General features: G+C 37.7%; 1 protein-coding gene across 1 annotated transcript in view; it reads right to left on the bottom strand.

Annotated features, from left to right (window-relative positions):
* Positions 1-14,564, bottom strand: part of pak6 (p21 (RAC1) activated kinase 6) — a gene marked incomplete at its 5' end in the record, with an annotated part of 33,202 nt that extends 18,638 nt beyond the window's left edge. The window contains 3 exons of the mRNA XM_081347875.1: positions 478-1,014; positions 4,146-4,793; positions 14,361-14,564. Of these exons, the coding sequence (XP_081204001.1) occupies positions 478-1,014; positions 4,146-4,793; positions 14,361-14,564 (1,389 nt within the window). The remainder of the gene's footprint in view (positions 1-477; positions 1,015-4,145; positions 4,794-14,360) is intronic.
* Positions 14,565-16,725: the final 2,161 nt, after the last annotated feature.

Raw genomic sequence — 16,725 nt, 5'->3', positions numbered from 1 at the left:
CACACACACACACACACACACACACACAGACAGACATGCACATACTATTACTTTTTTTAGGTATATACATAAACACGCAATACAGCCAAATTACTCCACATCATTTATTTTTGTGGAAAGCCAGTGCAGGCCTGAGCGGCGGTCATATTTTGTACCGCGATGCGGTACATCTAGTTAAATGTAAAAGTACTAAATGAGGCAAGGGTGTCGAGTTACTTTCAAGCTATTTTAAGGCATGACGATTTTTTTTCAAGGTAAAAAACTTTTAAATATGTAATTTTGGTGATCAAAGATGAGTTTTAAGGGATAAAATTATTGACTATAGGAGGACTTACTATAAAATATACTGTAAGGGTAGAATTGTGATGTGATATCCACCAATCAGAGAGCTTCCCGAATTCCTACATTTTTTGATTGGTTATGTTTTCCGTGTGTGCTCGGGATCTATATAACTCATTATAATGATCTCTGTTTCACCTCGTTGAAGAGCAGTTCTCTGCGCTGTTGTCTCCTGAGGTCCATCATCTTGACGGCCACCACGCGTCCGCTGTGTTTCTCGCGGGCGATGCACACCACACCCGTGGACCCCTCTCCGATCTTCACGAAGTTCTCCAGGTACGAGCGCGGGTCGCCTTTATCCACCACCATCTGCAGCGCGGCCTTGAACTGCTCGTGCGTGACTTTAGGAGGGTCGGGGGGCGGGCGGGGCGAGGGGTGTAGTGGCGGTCTGAACGCAGGAGAACAGGTTCCCGGAGGACTGTTGGCCAGGGAGCCGGTGGGAGACGGTCGGGGCTGCGACGGACTGTCCTGTCTGGGGTAAAGGCCCGGGTTCGGGCAGCCCGAGTGCCTCATGAAGGGGTCTGGACCGCTGGGCCGATAACTGATGTTGGGGGAGAGTCCGATGGTGTAGCTGGAGGAGGAACGGACGGTTTTGTGTGGCCGGCTGCCGCTCATGAGAGGACTGCTGGTGCCGCTGTGCAAGTATCCCGGCTGGTGTCTCATGGCTGCGTCCGCCTGGGTCATGGACGAGGGAAACACAACCACAAATAGAAGTAAGCTTCTGCTTTAACCTGCTTTGCTCATTAAAGGATTAGTTCACTTTCAAAAAAATTTTTTGCTGATAATTTACTCACCCCGATGTCATCCAAGATGTCCATGTCTTTCTTTCTTCAGTCGAAAAGAAATTAAGGTTTTTGAGGAAAACATTCCAGGATTTTTCTACACAGAATGGACTTCAATGGCAACCAACGATTCCAGTGTTCAAAGAAGGTTCAAATGTCCGTCTCAATGCAGCTTCAAAGTCTCTACACGATCCCAGTCGAGAAATAAGAGTCTTCTCTAGCGAAACGATCGGTCATTTTCTAAAATAATATTTATATATATATATATGCTTTTTAACCACAAATGCCTGTCTTGTACAATCTCTGAGATGCGCCACGCATTACGTTATCACATTGGAAAGATCATGAAAAAAAAAAAGAAGAAGAATAATAAATTAAAACAAAGATGTCGGACGATTTGAAGTTGGAGGAGAAAATGAGATGACATTTTTCGCCCTTCTCTACCTTTTTGAACCGGAGTACACAGACAAATAACTTAGAAAGATGACGTGACGCGTGACCTTTACAATGTGATGATGCAATACGTGCCGCATCTCATAGATGCTACACGACGGACATTTGTGGTTAAAAAGTATATATATATATATATATTTTTTTTTTTTTTTTTTTTAAGAAAATGACCAATCGTTTCGCTAGAGAAGACTCTTATTTCTCGACTGGGATCGTGTGGAGACTTTGAAGCTGCATTGAGACGGACATTTGAACCTTCTTTGAACATTGGTATCGTTGGTTGCCATTGAAGTCCATACTGTGTAGAAAAATCCTGGAATGTTTTCCTCAAAAATCTTAATTTCTTTTCGACTGAAGAAAGAAAGACATGGATATCTTGAATGACATCGGGGTGAGTAAATTATCAGCAAAAGTTTTTTTGAAAGTGAACTAATCCTTCAACATGCAATCATCCGACAAACGCTTTACAAAGTGACTAGGGATGCACTGATATGAAAATTTTGACCGATACTGATAACCGATAATTCTTTATATTTGAAAGTCGATAAACGATATATATTGGACTGAAAAATCTAAATCCAGCTTGCTATACTTTTGTTATAACTTTTGAGAGCCTGATTACAAAAACACAAGTCTCACCATTAAAATCCATGACCCAAACACACAATTATAATGTTCTTATTATGATTTTATGTAGCCGATGTGACAGACTTGCCTTTACTGTATTTTCCTTTTTGAAGTGATTCAAATCATATTTCAAGCATTTTAAATCCATCATGGCAGACAGTGCGAATATGAAGCGTCTCAGCTGAAGGAAATAATCCCGGTCAAATTTTATCAAACATATATCGACCGATACCGATATGGTGGTCGATATATCGTGCATCTCTAATCCTTGCTGAATAAAATTATTTTTATAATTTTTTTTAAATATCTTTTGAATTACATCAGCGCAAATCAGCATGTGACACTGAAGACTGGAGTAATGATGCTGAAAATTCACAGAAATAAATTACATTTTAACACATATTCACATAGAAAACAGTTACTTTAAATTGTAGTAATATTTCAGCTTTTACTGTATTTTTGATCAAATACTATAAACGCAGCCATGGTGAGCATAGAGACACATGGATGAGATGCATATTTATATGAAGGTGTATATTTTTTCATTCATTATTTTAAGTTTTTCTTCATTATAATAGAAAAAAGACATTTCTACAGTAATATCAGATTATACACAAATTCATTCACACATCAACATCATTTCATTTTCATCAAATTCAGTAAGTTTTGATTTGTTAGGGTGTATTTTTATCTTTTTTTTTCATCAATTGCATGTTCACCATTTTAATGAGGTAAAGTCTTTAAAATGAGTATGGAAGCTTGTTTCTGCCACAGAATAACAATATAAAAACTCTGACTTCTGACTTTCTGAGTTTATACCTATACAATTTTGACTTTTTTCTCAGAGCTCTGCATGTGTATGTGGTCAGGTCAGGTCAAAAAGTCGGGAAAAACACAGAATTCCAACATGTAAACTCAGAATTCCATGTTCCATGTCGGTTAATTTGGCCAGAGGAGAACTGGCCCCCCCGACTGAGCCTGGTTTCTCCCAAGGTTTTTCATCACCTGATGGAGCTCGGGTTCTTACCGCTGATGTGAACGATAAAGGAAAAATTACAGATTTGCGAGATGTAAACTCAGAACTCTAAATGAACATTCCATGGTGGAAATTGTGACAGAATTTATAAAAATACACCCTAACAAATCATGAACAACACTTGATTCATTAATACTAACACTTTCTCTTCTCTTCTCTTCTACTCTATATCTACAGTAGTCAACATTTGAAATGAATCAAAAAAAGACAAGAACGGGTATTGTTCAAAATTCACGTATAACTTTGATTAAAAGTTTGATCCACTTCAAATGTTGACTACTGTATATATACAGTATATAAAAAAAATACATATACTGCATTATACTAAACTGGAAAGGGTCATAGAACTTACATACAGTATGTGACCCTGGACCACAAAACCACCAGCCTTATGGGTACATTTTTTGAAACTGATATTTATATATCTTCTGAAATCTGAATAAATAAGCTTTCCATTGATGTATGGTCTGTTAGGATAGGACAATATTTGGCCGAGATACAACTATTGAAAATCTGGAATCTGAGGGTGAAAAAAAAATCAAACATTGAGAAAATCTCCTTTAAAGTTGTTCATTTATGTTCACGATTGTGCTGCATTCACTCACAGAAATACATGTTTTATATATTTACGGTAGGAAATTTACAAAATATCTTCATGGAACATGATCTTTACTGAATATCCTCATGATTTTTGGCATAAAAGCAAAATCGATAATTTTGACCCATACAATGTATTGTTGGCTATTGCCACAAATAAACCTGTGTGACTCGTGACTGGTTTTGTGATCCAGGGTCACATATTGTTGTCCTATAGTTAGTTTAACTGCTTAAAGCATCTGCTAAATGGTTAAATGTAAATACGCTTTCATAAAGGAGCCTGTTGGCCACATAAATGTCAGAGTTGTGTTTACCTTCAGGTCATATGAGGAGTAGGGTCTCCCAGGGCTGTTTTGCGGGTGGACCAGCAGTCTGTTAGCGCTCCTCATGTCCGGCGTGAGGCTGTCTCCGTGCGGATGCTGCATGGGCATCGTGGGGCTGTAGAAACAGGTCATGGGCCTGTGGTTGTGTGCGAACACGATGGGAAACTCTCGCCTCATCATGAGCCTCTCAGTGGGGCTCCCGATATCTCCACCGAGATACATGGATCGGGGCGGTGGAGGGACGGGGAATGGGGGCGGTGGAGGCGCAGGGAGGGTGGGATGGGGTGGAGCCCCTTCCAAAATGCTCATGCTAACCTCATAAGTGGATTTGGCCCTGGGAAGGACGCCGTTGGGCTGAAGCGTGATGCTCTTCTTCAAGCCCATGTACGGCGTGCTGCTCTCGCTGTGGATGTTTCGCGACCTGTCGCCCCAGTGCGATTCGGCTTCGTCCAGTCCTTCATACTGATAGGCGTCGGCCTCGTTCACTTCGCCCAGACGGCCGAGCGACTGCGCTCGCTTGCGTGCCGACGGGCTGCTCTTGCGCAGGGAGTTGGAGCTGGTGACGGACAGCCGGCTCATGTCGGACAGCATGGCTGAGATGTAGTCTCCGTGGCCGATCATGGTGCCTCGCACGATGGTCTGGGGAAGAGGGGAGGCGGTTTATGATTAATGCGAAGTGAAACGCAGCGCTATTTAAAGAGCGTGTGAATTCACCAGGGTGCGGATGAACTCAAAATCACACTTTTCCCTGAGGAGCCTATTTCTGGCTGATTTGTGTTTGAGAAACACTGAATGACTCGTCTGAGCTATCTGAGGATATCTGTTCTTGCAAATAAAGAACAAAGCAAAGAGCCTGTTTTGTTCATTTTTGATGATTTTTGTCTTCATTTACAGATGATATGAATGTATATCTGCTTATTAGTACATGACTGTTATAAAGTTTTTTTTTTTAAGTGTTGGGGAAAGTTACTTTTAAAGTCCCCCTGTGATGAAAATCATGTTTTTAATACGCTTTAAGACAAACCATGTGTAAATTCTCCTGAGTGTTTTCTCCTTAAAACTGCAGTGAACCAAAGACAGTCTCAAAAACACGCTTTGAAATCGTTGGTGTTTCTGACGTCACAAACTACCTTGTAACCAATCAGATCAACGTGTGATCGTCAACCAGCGGATCTCTGAGCTGAGTGAGTGGAGGCGGGGCTCATTTGCATATTCATAGAACCACGAATACTAAATGAGGCAAGGGTGTCGAGTTACGTTCAAGCTATTTTAAGGCACGAATAAATTTTTTTCAAGGAAAAACGTTTAAATATGTCATTTTGGTGATCAAAGATGAGTTTTAAGGGATAAAATGATTGACTACAGGGGGACTTTAAAGGTAATGCATTATTGTGTTACTCCCTAAAAAGTAACTAATTGGGTTACTTAGATACTTTTTTATGGAAAGCAGTGTTACGTTACTTTTTCTCACCTGGGCTGGGCTTGCTTTTTTGCTTTTTAATCAGAATCTGAATGAGCTTTATTGCTAAGTATGCAATAGGTTTATTTTACACACACAAAGAATTTGTCTTGGTGACAGAAGCTTCCAGTTCACAGACAGAATGACAGAGACAAAACACTGATAATAAAAATAAATTGACATAAAAATACACAAAATTCAAAATAGACAATGTACAGGTATGTTATATACAGATGCAAGGGAATGTGAATAAGAGGTATGGTATGCTAAATAAATATAAGTATAAATAGTGTTGTGTATTGCACATGATTATTGCCCAGTGGGGCATTTAACTGTTCATGAGGAAAGAAACTCTTATTGTGCCTGGTGTTCTGGTCACACCAAAAGTGAAATGAATAAGCCTCAGGCTGAAGGAAATGCAGATTCACACCTGTACAGCAGGGGGCGCCGCTCAAACAAACCTTTCAGCTGTGCTCTGGATCACAGAAGAATAGGACACAGGAGAAGCACATGAAACACAAATTTGATGTGTGTTTCATATGGTTCAATTGGATCATCAATGTCAGCAGCAAAGACACAGGTAAATAAAGTGAGATTAAATACATAAAGTATATTTGTATTATTTAACCTACTTCATCACTGCAGTTTGCATCTCACTGTTTTTATTTATTTTGAGGAATACTAAATCTGTTTTTGTGTAAGTGAGATGGAGTAAATACCTGCTCTCATTATAAAAACGTATAAAAAGTTTTACGTTTTTAGTTGAAAACGGGTGTAAAGTCATAGTCTAGAACTACAGTAACCATAATGTTTTCACACACCGCCTCAACATGTGGACAAGAGAGCTGTAAGTCAATAAATGGGAAAACAAAGTAATTTGCGTTACGTATTTGAAAAAGTAACTCGGATATTTTGTTGTAAATTCAAAAGTAATGTGTTACTTTACTACTCACTTGAAAAGGTAATCTGATTACGTAATTCGCACGTTACGCTGGTTTTGTTGCTGTTTATTTCCCATTATAATAAAAAAAGAAAGCGCTGCAAAAATGTCATTTCTAAATGATGGACAGATTTTTTTCTTGAAAATAAAGAGCAAAGCAAAGTAAAAACATTTTGAACACATAAGCTGTGACGAATGTGAACAGCAAAGAATGTGAAAGGAAAAAATACAAATTATATCCATTTGTCAGTCCGGTTTGCAGAAATGCCATTTTTGCAGCTCACTTTTTTATTGTAATGAAAAAAAAATGAATAACAAAACAAAAACACTTTATAACAAAGGCAGGCACAAATGGCACTGCTTCCTAACAATGACCCAATAAATTATATATTGAGGACACAATGCTTACACTTCTTAGAAAAGACATGACATTCAAATGTCTGTATTTTATATTTGCAGTATTTACTGACAGCTGTCGTGTGCTTTATTCACAGAGGTTTTGACAGAAGTGACACGAGCTCAGGACGGGGCACATATTCAACAACAGACGGAGAGAGAAAATGAGAGAAAGAGAAGAGAAAGGACAACTGATGGCTAACAACATCCACAAATTAAGGTGCACAGCCCATTTTGATCACATGAGCTTCCTATTTAGTATGCGTGTCTTGTTTTTTTTTTTTCATTACAAATATCTAAACATAAAGATATCTAGTTTTGTCATGTTTGTTTTCTGAAAAATTGACCAAAATGGGAAAAGTGAAAACTTGATTCAAAAGGGAAAACATTTTTTTTTTTACCCCATTGGCCCCATATTTGTTTTTGATTAAAGCATAAACTCACTTCATTTCTAGTTAATATTTTAAAGTCCCCCTGTAGTTAATCATTTTATCCCTTAAAACTCATCTTTGATAACCAAAATGACATATTTAAAGGAGAACTTGGTAACTTTTTTAACTTAATAAAACTGTCTAGAAATCATTTGGATGGTTAAACAACCTGTTCTGGTGATTCTGGTGACTTTCCCCGCTCCCCCCAGCGTTCCCAGGCGGAAAACCAACCTTGCAACTTGGGGACTAGCGTCCCGGCAAAATAGAAATTGGAAGTCTCGTGAGAAGCGGGAACAAGAACGAGAACGAGCGCGAAACACGAATCGCTTTATGGCAATTCGACATAAACACACACGCATGTATGATGTATTACCAGATTACCCACCTCGGTAGACATAGCTCCACGCGATACAGTTGGCTTGCTCCGACCAAAACAAACGCACATGAGCAGCGGTAGAGAGGGGGAGGAGGCCGCCGCAAGTGAGTTTTTTACGACCGTGTTGTGACATATACGCCCCCCCACAGCTGTAGGGGGAGCTCGTGGGGAAAACATGCGACAACAAAAGGGAAAATCAGCGAAGAAGTGACTAGAGTTCGCTAGAGTTGCCGAGTTCTCCTTTAAATGTTTTTACCAGGGAAAAAAAAACTTCATGCCTTAAGATATCTTGAATGTAACTCGAGGCCTCATTTAGTATGCGTGGTTCTATGAATATGCAAATGAGCCCCGCCTCCACTCACTCACTCACTCACTCACTCACTCAGAGATCCACTGGTTGACGATCACACGTTGATCTGATTGGTTACAAGGTAGTTTGTGACGTCAGAAACACCAGCGATTTCAAAGCGTGTTTTTGAGACTGTCTTTGGTTCACTGCAGTTTTAAGGAGAAAATACTCAGCAATGCTGTCGACTTATGAATTTACACATGGTTTGTCTTAAAGCATATTAAAAACACCACATAGACACATAAACAACATTAAAAGCTTGATTTTCACCACAGGGGGACTTTAAGTAATTTTGCTTTTCAAGTAAATGTATCTTTTGGAAATCATTCATTCAAAATGCATTTGATTTTACCATCAAACACTCTGAGATGACATTCATGAAGTAATTCAGAGCTCTATGTAAGCATATGTTCATGCACAGAAGAGCAGAGATCTTCAGATGTTAGAGAGCTTGGCTCTTTTGCTCAGAGTTGCAGTTTTTCCGCCTGAGTCTCGCTGTGGTGGCGGCCCGCATGCATCATTATTAATTGCCAGCGTGAGGTAATAAATCTTTTCTTCCTCCGAGGACTCGGCGCTCTGAATCGGTGTTCACAGCAGGGCTGTTAGTTGAGGCCTGTGATAGATAAGAAGCCAATGTGACAGAGGAAAAAACATGTGTTTCTGAGCGCCGTTACCTTCCCTCGAGGGGAAACGCACCGCCGCAAAGCCTGGAAAGCAAGTCTCTGAAATAAGATTAAGACCTGCATTCTCTACTTAAATTCAAGCCTCGTCCCAAGTGAGCCAAAAGCCCAAACTGGAACCAATGAAGATGCTCTGCCGACAGATTGAGGAGGGTGTTGGAATAATCATACATTTACAGGTCATATGCATTAAAACTGTTAGTCTCTGAACTGAACAATATTGCTGAGATGTTAATGGTTTGTGAGTTCCCAGCATGCACTGCAGGATTCATAAATGATACAGTTTGCTGACGTTATTGTTAGTTATCTGTTGTGTTGTGATATTAAGAGCTCATCTTTTTACTTTTGTTGATTGTTAGCATTCTTGAGGTTTGTGTGTCAAGTGTTGAGGTCTGAACACTTTACCCCAGATATCTCTGCTTTGTAAAGTGAATGTGTCTTCAGAAACGAAGCTTTTTGAACCTTTGAATCAATTGCTTGACCTGCTGGTCAGAACAGTGTAAATACAGCTAAAATAATAATAATATATAATAATAATAGTGTTTTATTTATAAAGCGCCTTTCCCAAGCTCAAGTTTGCTCGAGCTTGAGCCCAAACATGCATAAAAACACTATTAAATGCAATTAACAAATCATCTGATGCCATTAAATATCAAGTGTCTTTATAATCTGTGTTATTTTATTAAATTGTAGGGCTTGTTTTATTATTATTTTTTTATGGAGAGCTTGGTTAATCAGCCCAGTACGAGACTTTTAATTACAGCTCTTACACAAATGTGTCATTAAAATGTCTACAAATTTATAAAAAAAGATCTGAGATCAGGTCAAATCCATATGAACAAATCTCTTGAATGAATGATTCAATGACTCACTCATAAATACTTCACATGTTTTATTACTGGATGAGTCAATGTTTTTGAACGAATCTCTTAAATTAATGATTTAATGATTCAATGACTCACTCATAAATACTTTACTAGTTTCATTACTGGATGAATCAGTGTTTTTCAAAGAATCTCTTGAATGAATGATTCAATGATTCACTCATAAATACTTGTTTCATTACTGGATGAATCAGTGTTTTTGAATGAATCTCTTGAATTAATTATGGAGCGAAATATGTGCCATAATTTAACAAACAAATCCAGCATTTTGCAAACAAACTCAATCTACTTTGCAAAGGAAAACTCGACTCGCAAACAAACTCAATCTACTTCGCAAAGGAAAACTCGACTCGCAAACAAACTCGATCCACTTTGCAAAGGAAATCTCGACTCGCAAACAAACAGAAAGCAATGTGCAAGCACAAAGGTCACAAATGCGTGCAGGCAGATTTTCTCACAAATGCGTCCAGGCAGATTTTCTCACAAATGCGTCCAGGCAGATTTTCTCACAAATGCAGTTGAGCAACTTCCTCCTCTAAAACAGTAGATGGCGCTAAACTATAGGCTAATTTAGCGCTAGTCTCCCAGGAGAAGCACTGATTTGAAACTTGCCTTTGCCTACAGCTGAGGAAAATGACCGGTGAACGGGTGTGTTTCTGTCTTATTTGATCTATAATTAACCTTTTTGAGGTTTTCTCTTGCCAAACGTTTATTGCATATCTAGACAGAAATCCACATTAGCACCATAAATTAGTGATTATGTCTACACTTGAACGAATCTATTTCTTTCGTTCTCCATAAATGAATGAGAACATTTCATTTAATTGAGCGGCGGGTTTCATTTGTGTGTCCAAAATAATAATTTGGGCACTGCATAGGCTACGTCACAGGCAAGATAAGAAACAATTGTATATTGTTTTTTTTTTTTTTTTTGCATTAATTATTTTTTTACATCAATTGTTAAGCTGACTGAATTCCAACTAGGCTAAATAAATAAATAAGTGGGAGCCTCCTTTCAATTAAATTAAATGTTCTCATTACTTTATAGAGAACGAAAGAAATAGATTCATTCAAGTGTAGACATAATCACTAATTTAGTAATTTCGCATGAGTCCGATGCAGAAAAAAATGACAAAAAGCAACAAGATGGCAGAGCTTTCAGCTTATAGATTCCCCGATCCTAGAGAGTGAAGTGCTACTAAGTGCTAATGTGGATTTCTGTCTAGATATGCAATAAACGTTTGGCAAGAGAAAACCTCAAAAAGGTTAATTATAGATCAAATAAGACAGAAACACCCCCTTTCCCCGGTCATTTTCCTCAGCTGTAGGCAAAGGCAATTTTCAAATCAGTGCTTCTCCTGGGAGACTAGCGCTAAATTAGCCTATAGTTTAGCGCCATCTACTGTTTTAGAAGAGGAAGTTGCTCAACTGCATTTGTGAGAAAATCTGCCAGGACGCATTTGTGAGAAAATCTGCCTGGACACATTTGTGAGAAAATCTGCCTGCACGCATTTGTGAGAAAATCTGCCTGGACGTATTTGTGAGAAAATCTGCCTGGACGTATTTGTGAGAAAATCTGCCTGGACGCATTTGTGAGAAAATCTGCCTGGACGTATTTGTGAGAAAATCTGCCTGGACGCATTTGTGAGAAAATCTGCCTGGACGCATTTGTGAGAAAATCTGCCTGGACGCATTTGTGAGAAAATCTGCCTGGACGCATTTGTGAGAAAATCTGCCTGGACCAGAGATGGGGACTCGAGTTTGAGACTCGGACTCGAGTGCGACTTAAGTCGCACACACAGTGACTTCAGACTTGACTTGAGACTCGTCCTCGAAAGACTTCAGACTCGACTCGGACTCGAGCTGCGGGACTCGTGAACAATGTTTATTTTTTTTTAAAACGTCTGATGAGCTCGCTGTTATTCCCCTCCCTCCGTTACCTATAACCTGCCTACGTAACACGTGAAGTACTATCTGCTGCGCGCGTCCAAACCGTCCAAACATGAGAGGACAACAAACATGTACCGCACCGGCCGCTGGCTGCTGTGCCGTTCATCGTAAGCTTTGGGTTTAAAAATTTCTGCAGGGCTGCCAACTGTCAAGCATTCACCGTGAGACTCACGCGATTGACAGTTTTCACACGCTCTCACTCACACCACACATACATTTTCTCACGCAGAGAAAACTCGCGAAGAGGACACGGTCACGGAGACCGACAGACTAGACAGAGTAGGTTACTTAGGTTGTTACTTACTTCACTCAGCTCTCAAATTCTGTCAATTCTATTACGAAATTCAAACAATAAAAACCGTTTTGGCGCTTGTAAATGTGACGTGACGGATCCCTAACGGCACGCGAACAGACCCTTTCTACTAGCTAATAGTAAATAAACACCAACACTGTTGAAAGATACAGTACAACTTATCGAAATGTATATTCCATCCTCATACATAATATCGATCAATCAGTGTTTTTTCATCCGCGGAAAGGGATCAATAAAACAGCAGGAGAACAATGTCACATAACATTTACCTCAGAAAAGCCCTTTAATGATCATAATATGGGCTATAGCATGTTAGTTGGCTAGAAAAAAAAGAGCTTTGAGAGTATTTTGCTAAATATGTGTACTATATTACGTAGGCTATTTATTATATTTTTACTTAACATTTTATTTTACTTTTACTAAAGTTGTTATAATAAAAAAAACGCATTATATTTAATTTGAGTTATTTTTAATACTACCAGCTGTTTACATCATTAGGTGAGTTTTATTTTTCTTGACAAAAATTAACACCTATATTGTGTACCTAATATTTATCCAAATATTAAATCAAATCACAAGAATTTAATTTAATTGAAATCGTGAAATTTGTGTCAAGCAATAATAACAAAACGTAGCTTACCAGAAATTGTACCATGTTAACATTGTAACATGTTGCCACTAAACCTAATAAAATTCAGTTTATGTCATGTTGCAATAGCCTGTTTACACTGATTATATACCAAAATCAAAGTTGATATATGATAATAAATAAAGGAGACAAACATATTACATGCTTTGAATTCCTTATATATCTATGCAGTGTTCTAAGCAGCCTGGATGGGTCGCTGTACTTGATTCAACACTTATTATAACCACAAGAGACTTGAGACTTGACTTGGACTCTAGCTCAGAGACTTGAGACTTGACTTGGACTCTAGCTCAGAGACTTGAGACTTGACTTGGACTCTAGCTCAGAGACTTGTGAGCATCTCTGGCCTGGACGCATTTGTGAGAAAATCTGCCTGGACGTATTTGTGAGAAAATCTGCCTGCACGCATTTGTGACCTTTGTGCTTACACATTGGTTTCTTTTTGTTTGCGAGTTGAGATTTCCTTTGCAAAGTGGATCGAGTTTGTTTGCGAGTCGAGTTTTCCTTTGCGAAGTAGATTGAGTTTGTTTGCGAGTCGAGTTTTCCTTTGCAAAGTAGATTGAGTTTGTTTGCAAAATGCTGGATTTGTTTGTTAAATTATGGCACATATTTCGCTCCATAATTAATGATTCAATGACTCACTCATAAAGACTTCACTTGTTTCATTACTGGATGAATCAGTGTTTTTGAATTAATCTCTTGAATTAATGATTCAATGACTCACTCAAATACTTTACTCGTTTCATTAATGGATGAATCAGTGTTTTTCAACAAATCTCTTGAATGAATGATTCAATGACTCACTCATAAATACTTGTATCATTACTGGATGAATCAGTGTTTTTGAACGAATCTCTTGAATTAATGATTCAATGACTCACTCATAAAGACTTCACTTGTTTCATTACGGGATGAATCAGTGTTTTTGAACAAATCTCTTGAATTAATGATTCAATGACTCACTCATAAAGACTTCACTTGTTTCATTACTGGATGAATCAGTGTTTTTGAACGAATCTCTTGAATTAATGATTCAATGACAAACCCGTTTTTAAGTCTCTTGTCGCCGCCTACTGGTGTAACGATGTAATTTATACCATCTTTATTTGAAGAGTCAAGTTACTTACAAAAGGTGATTTATAATTATAATACCTTATAATACTTCTATTCGTTGTTACACAGAAAATATGATGCATTAAAACACATCACACTTTCAAACAACCAAATTCAGATATAACAAGGAATCAGCAAATATAATTATTTATGACAGTATATAATGCATTACAACAGCGAACCATTGCGATTTCAAAACAGTTATGATGAAACAAAGTCTTGTTTACTGAAATCATCGCGCTCCAAATCACTGGTTCGAAACAAATGATTCACAAAGGTTTTGAAAGCGCACATCACTATTAGAAACTAAGATAGATTAAATGTATAAAATAGCTATTGTAACCAAATGATAAGTTATAATACTAATTGAAAATTTGCTGAATAAACCAGTTGCCTTGATGAATTTATTGGCTGAATAAGACATTTTGCATTTAGTGAATGAACCAATTCAAATTGGCAAAACAAAGTAGTGTTACTAAGGACCGTTTTTTAAGACAATAGTTGAAAGAACCTAAATAATAAGAGTTATACACATCTGTCGGCCCAGGCTCTCAATGTTTTCCTATGCAGTTGCTGAGGCAGTACGGATGGATTTCCAATCAAATGAAAGTGAACTGAAATGGTGCATTGTGGGATATTTCTTAACGTAAGAGATGTAATTCTGACCTTCTTTGGTTTGAGCTCCACCGGTGTTATCCTGGACGGGTCCACCATTGGTTTGGGTCTCCGGAGGTTTTCTATTAAACTCTGCCATTGTGTGGGAAGGCCGACGAAGACCCCTCGCTTAGCGTCGAAAGACGTATGAACACGATGCTCAAAGTTCTTCGGTGCCGAAATCTCCGGCCTCTTCTTCTTCTTTTTGCGAAACATTGTCAGATACTACAGCAGAGACCTTTCAAAACACAGAAATATGAAGAAAAAGGAAAAAACTAATTAGTTAACACTAGAGCTGCATTATTCTGGAGAAATTGAAAATCACGATTATTTTGTTTAAAATAGAGATCATGATTTTCCCACTCTATTTAAGATGTATAGAATTATTTTGAATGGTGAATGATTCAATGACTCACTCATAAATACTTCACTTGTTTCATTACGGGATAAATCAGTGTTTTTGAACGAATCTTTTGAATGAATGATTCAATGACTCACTCATAAATACTTCACTTGTTTCATTACTGGATGAATCAGTGTTTTTGAACAAATCTTTTGAATGAATGATTCAATGACTCACTCATAAATACTTCACTTGTTTCATTACGGGATGAATCAGTGTTTTTGAACAAATCTTTTGAATGAATGATTCAATGACTCACTCATAAATACTTCACTTGTTTCATTACTGGATGAATCAGCATTTTTGAATGAATCTCTTGAATCAATGATTCAATGACAACACATTTTTAAGTCTCTTGTCGCCGCCTACTGGTGTAACAATGTAATTGATACCATCTTTATTTGAAGGGTCAAGGTGACACAAAAGGTGATTTATAATTATAATTCATTATAATACTTATATTTGTTGTTACACAGAAAATATTATGCAATAAAACACATCACAACAGGGAACTAGCTAATATAATTATTTTTGACAATATATAATGCATTAAAACGAATACCTCAAGTAAACTTTGAAAGGTTTTTTTTTTTTTTTTTATTAATATTTTAAAATGAATATAGATGCAAATCACTACATTATTTAATCATTTGCCAGAATTTTGGATCCAAACTCTGAAGAAAACAAAACTGTGGTGATACCATGATTACATTATTGCATAATACTATGATACTTTATATACAAACATGTCTCTGAATGATTACTATATTAATTTATGATTACTCCAAAGAATACAATACTACTATCATGATACAAAAATCTATTGAAAGTGAAATGTATTGGGTTGTTTTTCAATTATACCAAAGAATATGCTTTTATGCATTTCTATTTTTGTTCCTTTTGTTGCATTAAAGCTGGCTGAAATGTGTTGCATTGCCTTAAAGCAAAAGAAATATCAAGTCATCTTTGTTCTTAAAATAGAAAGTCCAGCAGAGACATATCTACTGATTCACTGTCAGCATTTTTAATCAGCAAAGAGAACTTTATCTCTGACATGCGCATCTTCTTTTGTCTGCTCCTCCTGTACATCGAAGGATATTTTGTGCTTGAGAACACAGCTATCGGCAGCCGTGTGTGTGTGTGTGTGTATGCTCGCATGTGAAATGAAGTATATCTGCTCAATTAGGGCTTACTCATTCTGCCTGCCCTTTAAATGACAGACAGGGAACGATGAAGGCCTGTGGCCCGTGCCTTTGGGTTCAAAGAGCATTAACTTGATAAAAGAAAAGAAAGAAGCTGACCTCCCATCACACTGAAGGACTGCACTCTCTCTCTCTCTCTCTCTCTCTCTCTCTGTCTCTCTCTGTCTCTCTCTCTGTCTCTCTCTCTCTCTGTCTCTCTCTGTCTCTCTCTCTCTCTCTCTCTCTCTCTCTCTCTGTCTCTCTCTCTCTCTCTCTCTGATGTTCAGGAAAACATCCATTGTCTTCTTGCTGCTGAGGAAAGGCAAGGACGGTGACTGACCTTGTATATCTTATATCATTTTAAGTTTCTAGTTTAGTTCAGGTAATTAATCTTTTGGTCATTTTAAAAGGATTTAATAATTCATTGCATTTAAAGGGGTTCATTACTTTTGTTATGAACACTGTGGAGATTATTGGGCTGCATTTTACAAGAAAATGTCAGTCTTTCTCCTATAAAATTGAATGTGTTACTTGTCGTTTCTTTGTAATTATATGTGAGATTTATAGCGATTTCTGTGAAAACAGTTTTTACATTAAAAAAAACTCCACTTGTAAATGTCAGAAAAGTTTTTGCACCAGTCATTATTTAATTTAATAATTTTGTTGAAATATGAAGGAAGTTGTATTAGCAGTTCAATAAACTTAGCTTTTATGAGTGTTTTTATAGTATGATGAACAAAAATATGTTCTAATAGCGTTTTGCTAATGTTCACATTAAGTTGTGAAAACGTTA

Source organism: Scardinius erythrophthalmus (genome assembly GCF_964197995.2).
Source record: "Scardinius erythrophthalmus genome assembly, chromosome: 19".
NCBI classification, from domain to species: domain Eukaryota; kingdom Metazoa; phylum Chordata; class Actinopteri; order Cypriniformes; family Leuciscidae; genus Scardinius; species Scardinius erythrophthalmus.
The sequence above is the reverse complement of the archived record's forward strand: the minus strand, read 5'-3'. Positions and strand labels throughout refer to the sequence as shown.